At 34.6% G+C, this 22,303-nt stretch overlaps 1 protein-coding gene across 4 annotated transcripts in view; it reads left to right on the top strand.

Annotated features, from left to right (window-relative positions):
• LARP4 (La ribonucleoprotein 4) overlaps positions 1-19,898 on the top strand; it is a 59,602-nt gene extending 39,704 nt beyond the window's left edge. For all 4 annotated transcript variants that reach the window (XM_019724581.2, XM_019724583.2, XM_074325701.1 and 1 more), the window contains exons 9-16: positions 4,647-4,859; positions 5,345-5,448; positions 9,689-9,901; positions 10,540-10,588; positions 13,121-13,282; positions 15,953-16,077; positions 16,181-16,349; positions 17,445-19,898. In XM_019724581.2, coding sequence (XP_019580140.1) covers positions 4,647-4,859; positions 5,345-5,448; positions 9,689-9,901; positions 10,540-10,588; positions 13,121-13,282; positions 15,953-16,077; positions 16,181-16,349; positions 17,445-17,783 — 1,374 coding nt within the window. In that variant the 3' untranslated portion in view covers positions 17,784-19,898. The remainder of the gene's footprint in view (positions 1-4,646; positions 4,860-5,344; positions 5,449-9,688; positions 9,902-10,539; positions 10,589-13,120; positions 13,283-15,952; positions 16,078-16,180; positions 16,350-17,444) is intronic.
• The last annotated feature ends 2,405 nt before the right edge of the window (positions 19,899-22,303 follow it).

Genomic DNA, 22,303 nt, shown 5'->3' with positions numbered 1-22,303 from the left:
AGATACTTTGTATGAGTTAAGTCTTTCTAAATTTATTTAAAAACATACAGTCTATCATGGGTAATGTTCTATGTACACTTGAGAAAAATGCATATTCTAGTGTTTGGAGTAGTTCTTTTAGGTCAAATTGATTTATAGTGTTCAAGTTCTCTATTTCTTTATTGCTCTCCTGTCTCATTATTGAAGGGGGTTAATGAAGTCAGTTGTCATTTCTCATTCCAATTCTGTCAGTGTTTTCTTTATATATGTTGTGGCTCTGTTGGCAGATGCATATATGTTTACAATTGTTTTAGCCTTTTGCTTGATTTAACCTTTTATTTAATATAAAATGTCTTTTGTCTTTTGTAACCTTTTTTGACTTAAAGTCTATTTTACCTAATAATAATATAGTCATCTTAGCTGTATTTTGATTATTATTTTCTTGCATTTTGTTACTTTCAATGTTTTTGAATCTAAAATGAGTCTCTTATATATAGCATATAGATGGATCCTGTATATTTTTAATTCATTCTGCCATTCTCTGCCTTTTAATAGGAAAGTTTAAGCCATTTACATTTAAAGTAATTATTGATAGGAAAGATACTTCTGCCATTTAGGGTTTTTTGGGGTTTTTTTAGTGGTTCTCTGGTGGGTTACAATTAACATTTTAAATTCATAACAACCTCAGTTGAGTAGTGTCACATATTCTTATTGTCACAGATTATATCTTTATACGTTTGTGCCCATTGGCATCGATTTATATTGTTTTAGTTTCCCTTTTAAATCATACGTGGAAAATGTTATATGCCAAAAGTACAATAATTTTCTTTTGTATTTACCTAAGTAATTATCCTTAGTAATATTCCTTATTTCTTCTTTTGGCTTTGAGTTACTGTCTGGCATCTTTTTATTTCATCCTGAAGAACTCCCACTAGCATTTCTTGTAGGGTGTAGGCATACTGGTTTTTTTTTCCTTTTAGCATTTTGTTCATACATCATTTTCCTGATTACTCTTAGGTTTGTCCATAGTTTCCATTAGGTTATTGGGCACATTTAAGATAGTTAATTTAACATCTTTGACCAGTAATTCCAATGTCTGGCATTCTTCAGTATGGCTTTTATCAAATTCTTTTTTTCCCATGAATGGATCATAGTTTCCTGTTTCTTTATATGTTCTTTAATATTTTTGTTGGGCCAGCCTGGTGGCTCAGGTGGTTGGAGCACCGTGCTCCTAACGCTGAGGTCACCGGTTCGATTCCCACATGGGCCAGTGAGCTGTACCCTCTACAGCTAAGGTTGTGAACAACGGCTCTCCCTGGAGCTGGGTTGCCATGAGCAGCTGGAGGTTGGTGTGGGCTGCTGTGTGCTGCCGCAGGCTACCGTGTGCTGCCATGAGCAGCCGGTAGCCAGTGTGAGTGGCTGGCAGCCATTGTGAGCAGCCGGCAGCCGGCGAGAGCTGCCGTGACCTGCTGTGGCCCGCCGACCGCCAACCGGTGACCGATTGCCTCACCCGGGGGAGCACAAGGCTCATAACACCACAATGGGCCAGGGAGCTGTGTCCTACACAACTAGACTGAGAAACAACGGCTTGAACCAGAGTGGGGGGGAGCCGGAAGAAGGGGAAGAAAGGGGAAAAAATTTTTTTTTAATATATTTTTTTGTTGATAACGACATTCTGAGTATTACAAAGTGTTAACTCCAGAAATCTGAATCTCCCACTGCGCAGATATTACTAATACTTCTGTTTGTTGAGAGCTGTGGCTGTCTGCAACTTTTCTAAACTGTTTTTACAAAGTGTATATTCCTTGTTTGTGGTCACTGAAATTTTTGTTCCATTATCTCTGCATTCAGCTTGTGACCTGATAAAGATTACTATAATTGTCTGGCTCCAAATAGGGTAGTGATGGTGGTGAAGGGTTTTGGCTCTTTAAGTCTTCTGATAGATGTCATCACAGGAATCGGCTGCTGCAACGAGGACCAAAACTGAGGCAAGCATCAGCACTGATCCTTCAGGGATCCACCACACCAACCACAACACACCCCAAATTTTTGAAGGACGAAGTCCTCACTACCTGCCTTGGCACCAGCCAGCCACTCCTGGGACACAGGCCACTGAAGAATGGCAACAGTAGCTACTTTTTTTCTCCCTTAGGAAAGATCAGCAGCCTTCCCTTTATTAAGCACTCTCCTGGTTGTCGTGAGTGTCCCAGCACTCTTTTCTCCTCAAGTATTAATTCAGTGGCAGTACCCACCCTAGAGCCTAGCCTGCCATTTTCCACTGTTTAAGTTTTTGTTTATATTATATATGCAAATACAATCATGTGCCACTTATCGGGGATAAAAAAAAAAAGAACAAGTCAGAAGTGAAGAATGGAAGAATGCATTTGATGGAATCTCATTAGTTTTTATTTCATTTCCTCCATGGTTAGTGATATTGAGCATCTTTTCTTGTGCTTATTAGCCATTCGTATATCCTATTTGGAGAAATGTCTATTTAAGTCCTTGCCTGTCTTTGAATTGGCTAGTTATGTTTTTGAGTGTAGTTTAACATGATCCTCTGTCCCCTGTATTTCATGCAAATTGGTAGCTAGGTATAGAGGCTTGAACAGAATTGGATTTGATTTCAGAGCCATGGAAAGAGAGAACAACAGCATATAAAATATGTCTTTGTGTCTCTCTTTTATGCTAGCTGTTACTGATCATTGACTAGATCTATTAAGGGTTGCCAAGTGGTACTATTTCTATGCTATCTTTCTTCCACTTATTAGTTGAATACTTCTACAAAGAGAAGCTTGCCCTCATTTTCATTGCCCTGAGGTACAGCTCATAGGTGAAATGCGTGATAAATTGGTTCTAGCTTTTATTAACAGATTTTGAAAATAATGTGTTGATTACTTAGCAACTCTCAAAATGACTGTTCAGATGTTGGGGTTTGTTTTTGTTTTTGAATATTTGAACATTTGGTGTGTTTATTGTCCCTGTTTATTGATGAAGTGTGGCCTTTTTGAGTTAACTCATGAGTCATTTTGTCATGGCCCTAATAGTTTTCAGTGGTTTGCTTGCTCTCTACTGTGATAAGATGGTCCAGACTTTTGTACATTTTGTGTCAAAAGCCTGGGGTAACTCTCCAAAGCCCCCATGATACTTTTATGGGGAAATGGTACTTTGCAGTCCACTGACTGGGCACAAGGAGTGCTTGTGATGACTGGTTTGGTCATTGTTTCTAAGCCTTTTATTGGACAGAGCTATGAAATAGGTGTTTTGCTTTGTTTTTTAAAGACAAACTATGTCGTGCATTTCCACTGGTACTTCCAGTTTAAATTTAGGCGACATGGTTTTTCTTCTTCAGTTTCATATTTGCGTTGCCATTCTCCCATGTTTAAACTTCAGATCTCAGTGACCCCAATAGAATTATTGATTTGATGTATCCCGTAATCACATACAAAATATCAGAGTAATACCAATAGCAATGTAATTTTGTAAATAAATTAAGAAATTTTCCATACTTTTCCTTGTGGTTTATTCCTAAGGAACATTCATAACAGTTGATTTTATTGTGGTTCGACTTCACTTAGATTTCTCTGTTATATTATTAATTGGATGCACATTTAGGTTCATTTTGCTTTTACAAATTAGTTTTTTAAAATTTTATTTTCAATATGGTTTAAAAGTAAAATATCTAAAACAGTATATTAAATACATATTCACACACATATATGTGTGGATGCAAGTATATTCATATCCCCATCTCACTTAGCTAAAGAATAACGTATAATACAAACTCTTCTCCTTGCCGTCCCTCTTTTTTAAAAATACTCTGTATATTCTGGAAATCACTTCATAATAGTATTTAGAGCAGTTCCTCAGTTGTTTTTACATCTGCGTGTTACTCAGTTATGTGCATATACTGTGGTATATTCAACCATTAATGGACTGTCGTGTGTGTGTGTGTGTGTGTGTGTGTGTGTGTGTGTGTGTGTTGGGGAGAGTTTTTGTCCCCTTCCCTATTACAATTAGTGTCAGTAAGTAGCTCTGTGTGTCCTTTAAAAACAGAAACTGTTTGGTCAGTATATCTTTTGGAAAGATTTCTAGAAGTGGGATTGATGAGAATATGGTAAATGTATTTGTATTTTGGAAGATATTGCTAACTTTCCTTGCTTGCCCATCATCAGTATATTAGAATGCCTTTTCCCACAGTCTTATCAACAGAACATGTTGTCAATTTTTTGAACTTTAGCTAATCTTATAAATGAGAAATTTTAATTCATTTTAAATTGCATTTCTCTTCTGAGCAGGGTTTAGCATCCTTTCATATGTTTAAGAGCCATTTGTCCTTTTTATTCTGTGAACTCTGTTCATTTCTCTCATTTTTAAATAGGCTCATTGGACTTTTTAATGTCTTTATAGAATTTATAAGGAATATTAGCCCCCTTGTCGGTGATAAGTTGCAGTTCGTGTTACTGTTTTGATTTTTTTGGTTTTTTGTGATATTTGCCATGCAGAGGTTTCTTTCATCAAAACTATCATTTCCTTTTCTTTTGCTCTACTGATTCTATAATAGGCAGAAATAATGTAGTCATGTAAAATATGTTAAAAATTTAAATTATATTTATAAAAATATATACACGTAGTATTTTGTGATTATCATGTATTCCTCTTGCTTCTAGGCAAGGATAAAAGCCATCAATACATTTTTTGCTAAGAATGGTTATCGATTAATGGATTCTAGTATGTATAGTCAGCCCATCCAAACCCAAGCACAGTATGCCTCACCAGTCTTTATGCAGCCTGTATATAACCCTCACCAACAGTACTCAGTCTACAGTATCGTGCCTCAGTCTTGGTCTCCAAATCCTGCACCTTACTTTGAAACACCACTGGTAAGTGAGATTCTTCTAAATAATACAATTTTTCACTTAAGCTGAAATGCTAAGAAATCAGCTAGAGTAGTTCCTTTTTTATTGTTGTTTTTAACGTGTTGATGTTGGTTCTTTTCAGGCTATTTTAAGTAGTGATAAGCAAATGTATGCATATGAGTAAGCGTTGAGCTATTGGTTCCTATAATTTATATTTAGATTTTGCTGAGTGAATTGGATGAATCCTGAATGATTTTAATTGCTTTTAGTTTTGTGAAACTTTTTCAGAGAAAAGTGTCTTTTATTAAGTAACGAACTAGTGATTTCTTGTTCTGTAAATCAAATGATACTTGAAGTAAGTATTGCAAAAGTTTGTATAAGTAGCAAATTATGTTTGGCTTGTAAAAGAAATTGATGCTAGGTTAGGTCATCAGAAATTTCTTAATGACCTTCACACCAGATTTTGCCTTTACCATTAATTGTTTTTAAACATTAAAATTTTCTTTTAGGCTCCCTTTCCCAATGGTAGTTTTGTGAATGGCTTTAATTCACCAGGATCTTATAAAACAAATGTTGCTGCTGTGAATATGGGTCGACCATTCCAAAAAAGTCGGTAAGATAAAAATCATGGCTGGAATTCATTGTAAATAATTCCCAGTAGTTCTTATAGAGTAACTGTGTGCATAGGATGCTTATCTGCAGACTCATTAAGAGGGGTTGTTTCTTCTTCTTCTTCTTCTTCTTCTTTTTCTTCTTCTTTTTTTTTTACAAACATGTGAATGATTTAATGTAGAATTAATGAACACACTTTGACCTTAGAGTTGATAATGGGTATAAAAATGAGATTGTGCACAATACATACTGTTGGGTTTTTTTAAATAATAGAATTGAAAAAATATTTCATGGCAGTAACATAAAAATCTGGTGTCTAAATGCCATTTAGTGTGTTAAATAGGTAACATTTTAGAGAACGAGTTTTTTTTTGAGGATAGAAATGTTAACTGAATTGAGTGATAAATGCTGGGAATATGAATTATTTGGGATTTTTAAGAATTGAATTTTTGAAATAATTTCTGTGAACTATACTGTAAAACAGGTAATAGCTAACAATTATTGGGCATTTAATGTCTAAAGCTTTGTTTTATGGGCTTTACATGTTTATCACAGTTAATTTTCATAACCCTATAAGATAGATAGTTCCTGTATCTATTTAAAAATAAAGAAATTGAGACATACAAGGTTAAATATCATGTATTTACAGGCACATAGCTAGTAGCTGGCAGAGCCAATACTTGAGCCCAGGTAGTTTGACTCCAAAGCCTACACTTACAACATGCTGTTCTAAACAAACTATTGAGAACTCTGGAAACTTTTGTTATGTAAAATATTGATATGTCTCTTAAGTATTATTCTTTACATAAACAACTGATAATATCAATAATTTGGTATATATTATGGCTTTTGACAGTATTAGAGTAACCAAAGAAAAAAGACACTATTAATAGTGTCACGTTTGTTATTTTTTGTTTGCTTATTTTGTGAGCCTTCTGGGTTTTGTTTTTATAAAATTATTTCTTTTCAGTGGTGTTTCTCTTGCCAGATCTTGTTCTCCCAATTGATTCTTTTTGGCAAGGAGACCACATAATAGTGTTTGTGGTCTAGAAAAACCACATAATGTTTTTCTAAGATGACTTCTAGGAACGAAATCCTTTTTGTAAGGTTTTTCTGAAACATGCCTCACTGGAAAAAGAAGCCTTACAGTATTAAAAAATATTCTTCTCAGTGGATTCTGGAAGCATTCATATGTACTATCCTCTAATAGTTACAATTTTTTTTTTAAATTTCTTTTTTTTGTTAGTTTCAGATACACAAGACAAAGTAATACTTAGACGTTTATCATTTATATCCCTCACACTGTGTGAACCCCCCTCCCACCATCCACTATCCCTCTGACATCACACAGAGCCGTTACATTTCCACTGTCTCTATTCCTAATGCTATACTCCGCTTCTTGTAAGTATAATAGTCACAATTTTTGTACTCAGCTTTAACTGACACAATTGGTTAAAACATTTAAAGATCATTTTTAAGTGTTAGGAAAATTTAACTAGATAAAATTCTTTTGCTTTATGAAGTTTCAAATGAGATCTCTTCATATTGTAACAATGTAAGGTTTTTTTATAAGCAAAGGATTATTTGTGCTCTTATCGATGACTCTTGTTTGGTAATACACTAACAATTAACTGTGAAATTCAAGTATTACCCTCAGTGAAGGGTAAGTACAGTCAGTGAACCTTAATTATATACATCCTGTTGTTCAAAAAAAGATTATTTTGTTAGAGACAAGGATGTTTAAATTTGGAAAGACCAGATTGTTACCATATAGTTTTAACTCATTTTGCAGATGAAGAAAGTAAAAGTTGAAGAGGACAGATATCTTACTAGGGTTACATTACTAGTTATCAACAGACCTGAGATTTAGAACATTTCCTTTTCCTTTACCATAACTGGTAAAGTGTTTTTTTTTAAATAATTAAATTAGAGCAAATGACAATTTGCAGTTTTCCTTGTTTGGAGATAACAGATTTCCCATGCTTAGACATAGTAGCTCTATAAAATACATATCTATTGATTTCACATTTCTTTAAATGGCTAACGTTTCCTTTAAACTGTTAATAGAATAGACATCTTTGTTATGAGGTTAGACTAAAAGCAATTTTTAACTAATAGCGAAGAATACTGATGTTTTCAGGTGCTTGACTTAAAAATACATTAAGTGTGTTCACTGTGTTTCTTTATTGTCATGTGTCTTTACTGTGCTTTCTTGGCGAAGGGGGGGAGATTACGATAAGAAAGCCTAGAATGACAGTCAAGCTATCCTTGCTTTTATGGAGGTGTACCTATGGTTTTGAAGATACCGGGCAGGTTTATTATAATTTTTCTTGTTATTCAAAACCATTTGTATACAATTATTTTCCATGTTTAACCAATACAGGTTGTTAATTTTTACAGAAATAGTACGTGAATACTTTCTTATAAAAATGCAAATATTACAGATGAAACTAAAAAAGCTTTTTGACCCCCAACCCAAATCCGTGTTTCCTCCTTAAGAAGTGACCACTGCCAGACCTTCCTTTTTACTTACTTTCCAGTCAAGGAGAAAGTTTGGCAGTTACTATATTAACCGTCTAACAGTTTAACCTTATAACAGCCCTGTGATGATCACCAGACCTACTTAGAGAGAATAGGACTAACTTTCAGAAGTCCGGGCATTTTTCTACCTTTCATATTTTATCTTTCTGTCACTTTACTTCTTCCTTTCTATCTTTTACCACTCCTTTCTTTCTTTTGCCCGGACTGAGATTGTAAGTCCCTCTCAGTGAAGGGTAAGATTATGAGATCTGAGGGCTGTTTAAACCTAATAAGTTGTCCATTAGGTGTTTTGAAATGCAATGAGAAAATTTAGGTGAAACTTTCTGAATCATGGAAACAGCATGTCTACTTAATGAGATCATTTTTCAGATGTGTTGGATAATATATTTTGAAAATTATTTTGTGTTAGTTGACATACGGTAATTTTCATTGCTACTAAAATCTATTTTGTGATAGAAAGTAATTAACTGGAAAAGAATCATATTAAACTCAGCTCAACTTTGTAACCTGAGTTTTAGCTTTAAGTTTTAATAATAGTAACCTAAGTTTTTATGTTCTGTAAAGAGTAAAGTAGGAGAGCTGGAGATGCTGTTGGAATTAATGGTTAATTGTTGGGCATACAATTATGAGGTTTTAAATCCGTATTTAGAGAGCCAGGAATTGGCGATGTGTTATTAATATTATGAATTTGTAACTATGAAAACAGACTGTAAAAATGGTCTATATAAACTGCTAACAAGGGACCAAATATAAATCTCATACTTCCTTGTTAAATCTGCTGCAGAGCCAAGATCCTCGGTTGCTTGGACTTAAGATGTTCTCACTATTGATTTCACTGCATCCTCTCGCCTTCACCCTACCCTGGCTTCATTGCTTACAGAGTGTTAGAGTTGGATGCTTATACACATCATCCAAGATAAAAGCTACTTTTGTTAGAAGTATGCCATGCCTTAGTTCATGAAGTCATGGCAGACTATTATTTTCATTGTGTTTTTCTAGTTTTTTTTGTCCAATGTATGGATCTTTGTTTGAACAACAAATTTTATTTGGTGAGGGATGTTTAGTACGAAGCTGGGATTTTAATATATTCCACCTTTTCTTACTCTTTTTTTCATTGTCACCGCCTAAAAGAGCCTTTTTAGACTTTTTTCCCTAACTTCCCCCTATGAAAATTTAATACTAGAGATTATGGTATATCTATTTATGTAATGTATGTTTATCTGTGTTTTATACATGAAATGAGTAGGAATAAGATTCCCCTCTCCCCCCAAGGAACCAATATTTACTCCCATTTGGGGGTGATGTTGCCCAACTGAGAAAGCATGGCATAGAATCATTAAGTTTAAAGCCTGACTGATTTAGATGTGTCAAGTCTGCAGCTTGTGTCAAAGAAAATAGCTAAAATCCTAGTTATATTCTGAATATTGATGTAGGAGTAGTTTTATCTTGAAGAACTTTGGCTCTTCTCCCAAATCCCTCCAAATAACTTTGTAACGTAAGAATTCTTTGCCTTTTAAAAATAATGCATCTGGGACACAAAAGGGTTTACATGACAGTTTTATGTTTAATTTAATTAATGGGAAATTAGGATATGACAGGAAGCAATTTTTAACTTGGCCTATTAAGAGTTTCTACCATTACAAGGAAAGATTTTTCTGTCTGTCTTAGCTTTTATGTATGTAATTTTGTATTTCTTATAGTGTGAAGCCTCATTTTAGGTCATCAGGTGGTTCAGAACACTCAACAGAGGTCTCTGTGTCATTGGGGGATGGACCATTAAACAGATCTGGTTCAAGGAACTTTACAGCTGAACGGCATAACCCTGCAGTAACAGCGCATCAGGAGCAAAGCTACCTGCCAAAAGAGACCCCCACTTTGCAGATTGAACAGAATGGGGACTATGGTAGGGGCAGGTAAGGAAATATGGTAATAAATAAGGAAATGAGGTATATGAAAATTCTTTGATCATAATGTGAACTTTTGAAAACTACGATCTAATGTGGGTTTTTTAGACTTACTTATTGGTGTATGCTAAATAAATAGTGTTACATCATACAGATCAGTAGTTTTTTAAAAGTTATTGAGAAATTTAAGAATGTCCATATAGAATATAGCTGTGAGTCAGAGGTTTATAAAGTTATTCTGAAGTCCTTTGAGTTCACTGAGGAAAGAATGGCTTAGAGAGAGAAAATCCCATCTGCATTATAGTTTTAATTTCTCATAACTTCTAAACTATGGGAATGGGGTTATATATTCCTACCCTGCCTAAACAAAACAAAAAAACTGAACCCTAATATGCTTCTGGTGTGGAGAGAACACTTCTAATAAAAATGTGCCCAACTTATGTGGTGGTGGTGGTGGTGGTTGAAGTTTTTGGTAGATTAGCGCAGGATCCCTTCAGAAGACTGTATATTTATTTTTTAACAATAATGGAGATTTAGAAAGTGTAGATACTTTAGACATTCACCCACATCTTTGACAGAATGTATAAATTTGAAGAAACTTATAAATTATCCCTCCCACCACCCCCTTTTTTTGTCGTTGTTAAAAGGAGAACTCTTTTCAGAGGGAGAAGACGACGAGAAGATGACAGAATCCCAGTAAGTGGTTTTTACTTTTAATTACTTTTGTTCAGTTTCTTTTTTTTTTCCTTTTTGTAATTTTTTCTATGGCATTGACTTGTGGTCTACCTTTCTGGGTTTTTGTTTTATTGCTTATAGTATTCAGCAAAGATAAATAGAGCCTGTGCTTGACCCTGAAATATATACCCCTACCATACCCACCCTCACCCCTTAAAGGACATATATAGTTAGGGATTTGGCCTGTGTTGCTCACTTTTTAAAAAAAATTACTTGAATACCTAATATATTTGGTTTAAAAATAAAAAATATGAACAGTTTAACTCTTCACTAATGGACGTTTAAGTTGTTTGACTATTTTGATCTTACAAACAGTGCAACAATAACCTTATACAACCATCATTTCCTATGTGTACAATAATATCTGAAGGAGAATCTCTAGAAGTTGGATTTCTGGGTTACAATTTAATATATTGCTGCCAAATAGCTTTCTGTAGGGATTGTGCCAATTTTCATTCCAACAGATAGTGAACAGAAGTCCCTGTTTATCCATAGCCTTGCAGAGAATATGATTTTTTGCCCATCTGATAGGACATATCATTCACTTTTAAAGCTCTGTTGGATGGTGTTAATACTATTTATTGTTATTTGAAGGCAATTTTTATGTACTGTTTATTATATCCACTAATCTTATAAAACAGCTTAAAGAAAATTTGCTATGTTTCTAGACATATTCTTATTTGAATCTTAATTTACCTAGCTTCAAATTCGTATTTTGATTTTTTTGTGGTTTGTTCATGGTGACTGTTTACCATCTTTTAACTGAGACCAAAAGGAGTTGAGAATAAAAATGGTGTAGAAAGATACGGAGATCTCAAGAAAACCTTGCCTAGGATTTACAGACATGTCATAAATGTGTAATATAATGCTTATTTTACATGTATAAGTAGTGAATTATATACCTATATAAGTAATACACATGTAGTTTACTAGCTGGTATACATATACAGATAAGTGTACATATATCACATAAGTAGTGAAAACACACATTTTCAAAGAAGTAAACGTATTACATTATAATAAAGAATAGTCTTAGGTCAAACTGTGAACTCTTTAAAACAATGTTATTTTTTCATGTATAGCTTTCTATACCATAGGCATAGGCAGCCATGAACCTTGAGGCAACAATTTTTAAGGATACCATTTTAGCAGGCCACGTCAATCCTCAAGTGGTCCTAAATAATTGAGGAGACTTGATTCGGCTTGAAGTCTGTTTAATACATTGAAAATGTCTGGATCGAGGACTGAATATTGAGATGAGGAAAAAAAAGATAGGCATGCTTTCCAGTAGGAAGGGCAGGGGTGCAGGTGCCCTTGTGCAGGAGGGAGATCTTAGCTAGCGATAAAATTTGAATTTGTAAGCTGACGCGTAGTGATTGAAGTCATAAGATTAGACAAGGACATGGCAGGGGACTCTGTAAGAGAGTGAATGATTTTTTTATGAAGGCCAAGAATGGAGCATGGTAGGCCAAGGATGGGGGGCATAGTCGTTTTGGACTATAAAATAAGATTATTCATTAATGATGTTTGAAGTATTTAAGCAAAATCTGAGTGAAGATGGCTGATAGGCAAATGAACGTCTGGGTTTCAGGTGAAGGTCTGGGCTGAAAATATTTAAAATGTACAACTTAATAATGATTTTTGGCAAATTTTCAGAGTTGTGCAGTCAAAAGACCACCAGAAAGTGAACAAGATTATTTTAAGTGTTGTTCCCATATACATAGTAGTTGAAGTCATGGATAATGGATATCAAATGGAGAGAGTATGAAAAGTGAGAGGTAGTAACCATATAGAAACCAAAAACCATTAAAAGAAGTGGGCAGGGAAAGAAAAGCACATTATTGTCAGACTTGAGAATCAAGAGAAATAGCGGTATCACAGAAGCTAAGTGAAAAATGAGCTCCCAAAGGAAAGAATGTGTACCATGCCAAATGTTATAGTGAGGTCGGGGGCAAAAAAGAATGTCAGCTTTTGCATTGTGGAAGGCATTGGTGACTTGTCAAAGCGGTTTTAGTGAAGTGAGTGATGAGTACAAAGGTGAGGAAGTAGAAGAGGCGGTATAACAAGTGAGAGGTTTGTCAGGATATATAGGATGGTAGGTGAAAGGGAAAGATGAGATTTTCAAGGAAGGGTATTCTCTCTTTAGACTGTATGGAAGGAGAAAAGATGATGGCCAATTTACTTGAGGTAGGGTTTTTTGTTTTTATTTTGTTACGAAAGGAGGTATAGTAAATATAGAAAGCAACAAATAGTGGAGATAGATTAGAAGGCTTAGTAGTGGGGCAAAGGTTGCAAAAGAAACAGCTGACTAAAGGTAAAGTAGTCATTGTTAAAGACTAATGAGAGTTCGACTGAGATGAGAAGCCAAGAATTTATAGGGGAACAATTCTGTGCCTTAGGGTAGAGTTTGTTTTTTGAAACTTTCACCTTCTGTGGTACAGGATTAGAGAATGAGACAGACATGTGACCTGTTTTATGATTTGTGTCTTTTAGAGACCCCATCCTTCAACAGCTGAAGCTAAGGCTCCAACACCAAAGTTTGACTTACTAGCCTCAAATTTTCCTCCTTTACCTGGGAGTTCATCAAGAACACCAGGTGAACTTGTTTTGGAGAGTAGGATGTCTGATATTGTTAAAGGTGTCTACAAAGAAAAGGTAAACACTGAAACACCTTATGGGACTATATTAACTTATGTTTTCAAGGTTATTATTAAATTTTTATTTGTACTTAAGTATTTCTAACAGTTTTTATTCATGAGGTTTTCGGCATACTTTGAGTATTATAAAAAGATTTATGATAAAGCTACACAAGGTTCAATAAAATGTTTCTTCACTTTTGTATGTCTTTTTATCAGTCACTCAGTTTGCTAGAACTGATTAATGGAAGCTGAATGGAAAGTCATTGCCACTTAAGTGCCTATAATTGACCAGTGCCATAAATGAATTCTAAGCTCGTTTGGTAAACTCAGTCTTATTTTAATAGTACGTATACATAGTAGATCTAGGCTTATAATGAAAATAGTAGTTTCCAGCAACCACTTTCAACTCTAGCTTTTTCTCCTGACATCTCTCCCTGTATTTCTAATTAACATGGTTATACTGCTGTTTCTTGACTTTTCAGTTTTAGATGTTGCCTGTTAACTTTACATTCTAGAAGCTAAGGATTTAGCTCTCTTAAACCAACATACTTGTCTCATCCTCGCAATAGATTGTACTTCATCATATCTAGGACACCATCACTTACAAGATGCCCCATTATTTTAGTATCACTAAAAAAGTGAAAATCTTTGCCAGTTAGACTACCCCATGCCCTCATTTATAAGTCACATCTCAGTATTACATATTTTCTTCCTAACTGAGCTTCATAGTATATGGTTAGTATTTCTCCTGTCCTACACTCGGTGGCCTGCACACTGCTGTGTTCCTGGGATTTCACCATCCTGGGAATTTCCTTATTCTCCTTTATTGAATCCCCTCTTTTTCTTACTCTTGTTTTACTTTCCCATATTGGTGGGTCATGTCTTCCCAAGTTTCCTGAATAATTGGCTTTTAGTATTTTATCAGCACCACTCTCTAACTAACTGAGCTAACCAGCTACCCTGGCTTTTAGTATTTTAGATATTAATTTCTAGGGCTCTTTTCTTGTTTTTCTTGTTTTAATTGTAAAATACACATAACATAAAATTTACCATCTTACCATTGTTAAGTGTGTATACTTCAGTAGTGTTAAATACATTCACATTGTTGTGCAACCAAACTCCAGAACGCTTCATCTTCTGGAGAACTAAAATTTAGTTACAGAACTAAAATGCGCTACCCATTAAACAGCAACTTCATTCCCGCTTCCCTCAGTCCCTGGCAACCATAGTTCTACTTTGTTCTATGAATTTGACAATTTTAGGTACTTCATATAAGTAGAATCATAGAGTATTTTGTCTTTTTGTGACTGGCTTGTTTCACTTAGCATATTGCTTTCGAGATTCATCCATTGTTGTAGCTTGTGTCAGTTCTTCATTCCTTTCATCATGCAATAATAGTCCATTGTATGTATACAGTAGGTCCCCTCCTACATGCAGTTTCACTTTTCATGGTTTCATTTACCCACATCAATCACACTTCAAAAATATTAAATGAAAAATTCCAGAAATAAACAATTCGTATGTTTTAAATTGCATGCCATTCTGAGTAGTGCTCCTCGGATGTGAATCACCCCTTTGTCCAGTGTATCCACGCTGTATATGCTCCATGGCTGCTAGTCACTCTCTGTTATCAGACTAACGGGCACAGCATCACGGTGCTTGTGTTCAAGTAACCCTTATTTTACTCAATAATGGCCCCAAAGTGCAAGAGTAGTGATGCTAACAATTCAGATAGACCAAAGAGAGCTGTAAACTGCTTCCTTTAAATGAAGTGGTAAGTACAGTACAATAAGATACTTTGCAAGACAGAGAGACCACATTCACAAAATTTTCATTACAGTATATTGTGGTAATTGTTATATTTTATTATTGTTATTAATCTTTTACTGGGCCAGATTTATAAATTAAAAAGTCATATACATATAAAATAAAAAATCGTATATAGGGTTCAGTACTATCTGCAGTTTCAGGCATCCACTGGGGGTCTTGGAATATAGCCCCTGTTGGAAAGGGGGAGACCACTGTTCTACATTTTATTTATCCATTCACCAGTTGATGAGTATGTAGGTTGTTCCCACTTTTTGGCTATTATGAATAATGTTACTATGACATATATTTGTGTATAGCTTTTTTTGTGCAGACATGTTTTCTCTCCTGTTTATGTTCCCAGGAGTGGGATTTGCTAGGTTTTATGGTAACTACGTTTAACTTCTTGAGGATCTGCCAGGCTGTTTTCCAAAGTGGCTGTACCATTTTACATTGCCACCCTCAATGTATGAGAGTTCCAATATCATCACTAACATTTGTTACTGTCTGGCTTACTGATTTATAGCCATTCTAGTGAGTGTCAAGTGATGTCTCATTGTGATTTTGTTTTGCATTTCCCTGCTGTTTAATGATGTTGAGCATCTTTAATATATGCTTGTTGGCCCTTTGCATATCTTATTTGGAGAAGTATTTATGTAAGTGCAATTTAAAAAAACTTTTAATTTTTTAATCACAGTTGACATTCAATATTATATTAGTTTCAGGTGTACAGTGTAATGGTTAGACATTTATATAACTTACAAAGTGATTCCCCCCCCAATAAGCCTAGTACCCACCTGGCACCATACATTCTTATTACAATATTATGTTGTTTATCCTGTACTTTAAGTGCAATTTTTAAATCTGTTTTTACTTTAAGGATAATGAAGAGTTGAGAGTTAGTTGTCCAGTGCCTGCAGAGGATGAACAGACAGACTGCACCTCTGCCCAGCAACTCAGTATGAGTACCAGTCCTCCCTGTACAGCTGAGCCTCCTGCGTTAAGGTACAGGTTTCAGGATATGACTGAGTACTTTTTCTTCTGATCATTTGCTCACCTGTTTCTGTGTGCTATACTAAGTCTGATATCAAGCTCTTTTTTTCCTTAGCACAACTGAGCAAGAAAAGGATTTACCAGAGGATTCCACTGTTCAGAAGGATGTTCTCAACCAGCCGACAGTATCAGTTTCTTCCCCAAGTACTGCAAAGCCATCAAGGACAAATACTGCTTCCCCCTGTAATAGTAACGTAAATGTAGCTGTAACTGTGGCCCTGCAGGTAACTTGATGAATTTAGTTTTATGTAAGAAAAAAATAATAGGGTAAATAATGAGAAGTTATTCTTTTCCCGTAACTCTTTGCTAGTGCAGAGACACTTGGAAATAGCCCAGATTGGGGCACTGTGAAGAAATGGAATTTTTAGCCATGTTGAGGAAGTGAAGAAGTTACTATTCATTCTGTTTCTTTTGATTGCTTTTTCTCTGATCATATTATGGTTAAGTGAAGCTTCTTATGTTGTATATATCCTTTTTGGGCTAGTGTAAAGGTGCCTTGAGCCTCTTGAAATTTTTTTTGTATAATGATTAAATCTGTGGAACCCATAAGGGACCACTCATTTTTATTCACTTTCCAGAATCATTTTTATAATTAGGAAAATACAGAAAAGCGGATGCGGGGGGAACCCACAAAATTTACCTATACACCTTTTATTCACTGATACAATAGTAGCATTTTGGTGTACAGTTCTTTATTTTTTCTAGGTTAAGAACATTTTATCTTGTCATTTAATAATAATAGTATAGGATAACAGCTACCAATTATTAATTGCCTAGTGTATGCCAGGACCACTGCTAAAGACCTTTTACGTACCTGATCCCATTGTTGGAGGACCCCATTGTCCTCCTTTTTCAGATGAGGTGGTTAGGACTTTTAATTAGTCTTCTATTAATATATTATTGGTTTCCATCGGCTCTCTTGAGATTCTTGTGGAATCCTTCTCAGGTTTCTTTGTACCGAGGGAAGAGAGAATGAAGCCATTTTATTTTGTCATATGAATGGACCATTATTAGTTTAATCTGTCCCTTCTTAGACATTTAGGTTATTTCCAGTTTTTTCATCACTATAAATAATGTGACATGAACATCCTTCAAATAAATTCCTTAAGTAAAATTATTGTTCTATACATAAATTACTAATGTTTTTTATCATTTTTCAACAAATGTATTTTTTTAAAAGATTGTACTGATACACTTGGATAGCATTGTATATTAGTGTGCCTTACTGATTTGCTTGTGGTTAATACTATCCTTTTTGTATTTTAGTACTTAGAGAATGTGTACCATAAATCTTTTTGTTCCTTATCTTCCCTTGAAAGGAACCCCGAAAGCTAAGTTACGCTGAAGTGTGCCAGAAGCCCCCTAAAGAGCCATCTCCAGTTCCTGTGCAGCCACTACGAGAACTCCGCTCCAATGTAGTGTCTCCCACCAAAAATGAAGAGAATGGAGCTCCTGAGAAGTCCATTGAGAAACCACATGAGAAGCCAGAAGCAAGGGCTAGTAAGGATTATTCTGGCTTCCGAGGCAATACCATTCCTAGGGGAGCAGCTGGAAAAATCAGGGAACAGAGACGCCAGTTTGGCCATAGGGCTATACCTCAGGGAGTGACTCGACGTAACGGCAAAGAGCAATATGTGCCACCCAGATCACCAAAGTAAAAAACAAACAAACAAACAAAAAAACTATTCAAAAACTTCTCTCTCTTCCCATTAAACTTGAGCCGCCGTGGCTGTACTGAACTGTTTTGGAGGGGAGCGGGTAGCCAGGAAGGAAACAGTCTGTCCTTAAATCATTATGGATTTTGGAGTTGTGAGCAGTAGAATCCCAAAATTCATCTCTAAAGTGATTTTAAAGTGCTGGAGGAGTCCAATCAGTATAAATATATATATATATATATACATATATAAAAATATAATTTTTCTATTTTTGTTTTTGATTTTAATTTGCAGAGATCTTCTGCCTGGAATCAATTTTGAGGGTTCAGATTTAGCTTGGGGAAAAATCATATTACACATCCTTCAGTATAAGAGATGAGGGAGTGAGAGAAAATATTTTTGAAGAAACATTTCTGTAAAATTAGAAATTACTTTTTTTAATCTATTTAAAGTTTGGCTTGGAGAATGCCAGCTCTGCCTATATGGCCTTGTGTTGCAAAGCAGATCAGTGGCTGGGGTGCCTGTTGTGGTGTGAGTGTGTACACGAGTGATTGGAGCCAAATCTGTTGTCATGTTAGTTAAATGATATGAAAATTGAATGTAATACGTACTTGAGTAGATTTTTTTTCCAGTTTGAAATGTAATCTCTTTTTGACCTTACTAATGTTTCATTCAACATGAAGCTGTTAAAACTCTGATTGTACTTGGAGATGACTACCAATCAGTTTAATACTCAAGGAAAGAATGGGGGTTATTCAGAAAATTGAAAATCTGTCTTAGAGTGGATAGGTCAAATGGACTGTAGAAGTTTAAACTGCTCTGTGATTTTTTCCCCCCTTAAATAGGAAACAACTTTTTTTGTTACTTCATTTGTCAGTGTCTGTTCTTTGACTACCAACCCCCAAAAGCAAAATAACCAAACACCTATGTAATTGTATGTTTCTAACTGCCTTGACCAGTCAAATCTCATAACTGTTCTAGATTTCTGAATTGAACAGTGAAGTATTTTACTCTTCTATTCAAGTATTTAGAACTTTAGATCCCAGAACGGTAGGGCAGACTGACCCTACAGTAATTTATTTGTGTTAGAGCTAAAGATGAAACACTGTAATTGAATCTCTTACAGTGTTAAATAGTATAGAAGTAAAAATAATTTTTTTAAAGGCTTAATTTAGGGGCAACCTTTTCTATTTACAGTGTATTTATCGCCTGCCTTCCTTCCCTTTCTCCAAAAAAATAAAATAAAAAAATAAAAAAATACAGTTTGGAATTCACAGAAACAGAACCAGCAAGTCATGAGATTTTTGAGTTAAGGTGAGAAAGATAGTTGAAGAAAATTGATACATAATTTCTCAGTGAATAAAGTTGTAACTCTCATATTAAATAGGCAAGTTTACATGCTGGTACTTAGAAAATGGCTAAAATGTTAAAAACCATGTTACATTAATCTGTTTTAAGTCATACCATTTTCAGAGTTCTGTGTAAAGTGGGGTTTTTCTTTTTAGGGATAGTTTGTAATAGTAATAACTGTCCCTTATATTAGTGAATAACATATGTACAAATTGAAACTGTAAATTGTGAACACTGGAAAGCACCATTGTGACATAGAGTAAACATCTTAGTAATATATTAAAATGAATGTAAATGGAAGTTAAAATTACATTACTGTGAAACTCATCTTCCAACTCTTAAGTTAAGCTTTGGAGATTTGTATTAGTAGGTAACTGTTCAAAGCTTTGAAAACACTGCACATTTATGTACACGCCAGAATTACCATTTCTTTGTAACTTATTCAGCTTGGCAATTGCTTTTGATTTGGTGGATTGATAATGTGGTGTAATATATTTAAGTAGTTTGGAACTATTCATTTCTACACACTATTTTTTTTAAATCATCTAGATGAAACATACAATTAAACTGCCTGTGCTAAACATTTGGGGGAAGTTTAGGTTCTTTTTTAAAAAAGTATTAGTAATCATTGACTACATCTATGATAAAACTGCTTATTTTGGTTTACTTAGATAATAATGCTGCAGTTGGTGGAAATGATAAACATTTAAAGTGTTAACACTCTGTGAATGCATTGGATTTAAGAGAATAAACATTTTATAAAAATCACTTGGCAAGGATTATAAACTTAATTATCGCACTTGCAACAAAACATTTTTTTACATGTCACAGAAGTGGGCTTGTATTATTTGTATGCTTGTGTGACTTACCCAACTTCTAAAAACTAAATATTCTAATTGAAACACAAGAAAAGAGTCTTCTTTTTGAAGAAAGCAAGTTTGTTCTTGCTTTTTCCCAAATGTTATTGAAAATAGAAATTTAATTTAAAGACATGACCTTTTAAAATTTCTTATAAAATATATAGTTTTAATTTAATTTGCATCATTATAGCTAATAGCTCCCATTTTGATGGGATGTATAGGGCAGAATTTGTGTGTGTGTGTGCGCGCGCGTGTGTGTGTACATAAAATATATATATATTCACAGTATGTATTTAGCATTTATTTTATTACAGCAGATTTCAGGTTTGTATGTAAATGATGCCTATGAGTTGTGTGAAACTTGGCTTTTTTCCCTGCATTACTCTGTAACTGATAAGGGTTGGGCATTCATTGTAGTTCAGCTATTTATTTGGTTCTTTAGAAGGAAGAATTTATATGTCAAATTTTTCTCTTTATCCTTTTGGCTTAACACTTCTTGGGTTGTTGAAGGCTAAAAGTAGATGCAAATGATACTGATTGTATGGTACATTGATCTTCTGCCATCGTTCTTATTTGCGTGAAGAGAAGATTCACAGTTCTCCGCCTTGCACTTCATAGAGGTGTATAGAAAGATTGCAAAATTATCTCCATTTCCTCTCCTGATTATTAAGGTTTTCATGATATCTAGGGCCTGTCTCTAATCTGAATAACTTCATTTTTGCAAATGTAGACACTGGCATTCAAAAGAGTGATCCGTCTAAATTTTTTTCAACTGGATTTTGGGAGAAGATAAAATCTTTCAGTGATAGGTTTATTGTTGTCATCTTATGTGCTTAATTTGCATGTGATCAAATGACATGCAGATTTTAATTTATTTTTGGTTCCTAAAATTAATGTAGCTTAAATATTGTTTCACATTCCTTTTTCTTTTTTAAATAAGCAGGTTGGCTTTGCAGAAAGCTTAATGATTGAGTATTAGCATCTGCTGGAGCAGAAAATAGTATTTAAAAGTTACTGAATACTTTCTCTAGTTTTAGTGGTTATGGCCTTAATATTTAGTCTTTTGGCTTACATGTCCACTGGTTTCACTTTGACAGTTGAACAGCACTGGGGTAAAGTCTGATGTTTGTGTTGGCCATGTATGTTAACCATATTTTAAAAGTATCCAGTTTGTTTTTACAGAGACGATAAAATGCAAAAGAGGACAATATATATTCCTTTTGAGGGATTTTTATAAATTCTTAACTATACAATGGGGGATTTTTTCTAATTTTTTATATTTCCTTACAATTTGGTGGTTGTTAATTTAACTTTAGGCTTTTGGTGTATGCTAACTTAGCTAATCTGAGCTTCTAACAAGATACATAGACATTTCAGTTCTCGTTAGCTGACTGAGGACATTTTAAGAAGTTGAGAGAAAATTTGTTTTCAAATTGAGAGTAAATTCTATTTCAAAATACACCTAATTATTAAAGATTTTTTTAAAGCTGAGAACTTATAAATTGTCGAGTAAACGGTTCCTAAAAGTACAGCTCAGATGCCAACAGGCTGTGTATAAAATAAAATGGTTTTATTTTCAGTTTTGCAGCACAAACACTGATTAGCATATAGTGGAAGAAACATCCACATTAATTTTTTTTTTTTTCATTCAGGTGTCTCTTGAGTGACATCTCTTAAACGTTTGCATTGGGGGTGGTCAGAACCAGTTATCTGGCTCTATTTTGTCCATTACTTAGGTATGTTCCTGTTGTCAAAACCATCGCCCCCCAAAATGGTGTGACACGTGCTATTATGTTAAAATGAGTACATCCTTGTATTTGTATTTTTGTTTTCAACATTGCCAAGGTGCTATGAGAAATTAAAGTAACAAAAATTAGAAACAATAAAATTATTTAAAAGCAGAACTGGTTTCCTTTTCTCCAGGTGGTTTATGTCTAATGACTTCTTGTTATTTTTCGATAATTTTATATGTTGCCCACTCTCTCTCTCTAGTTTCATTACTATCCTGATCTCAGTTGGTGTTTTGTTTTCGGGAGGGGAGGGGAGGCAGGATATGTGATATTTCATGTGTAAAGTGAGGGCAGAGAGCTAGAAGATTCAGCTTTATGATTCTGGGGTTTTCTTAAGTTGTTTTTGTGTCAGAAGCAGTTACTGAAAGGGAAAAAAAAAATCATACGGCAATACACAGCTTAAGGATTTTGCCTTCATTGGGCAGGCAGATTTTGGGTTGACTTGAGTATGTAAATTCTGGGCTTTTAAAACTTTCATTTCCAAGAGAAAATCATTTAGGTTATCTTCTTCAACCACGTCTTG

This window comes from Rhinolophus sinicus, linkage group LG02 (assembly GCF_036562045.2).
Source record: "Rhinolophus sinicus isolate RSC01 linkage group LG02, ASM3656204v1, whole genome shotgun sequence".
In the NCBI taxonomy this organism is placed as follows: Eukaryota; Metazoa; Chordata; class Mammalia; order Chiroptera; family Rhinolophidae; genus Rhinolophus; species Rhinolophus sinicus.
Note: the sequence above shows the minus strand (reverse complement) of the source record. Positions and strands in the feature narration are given on the sequence as shown.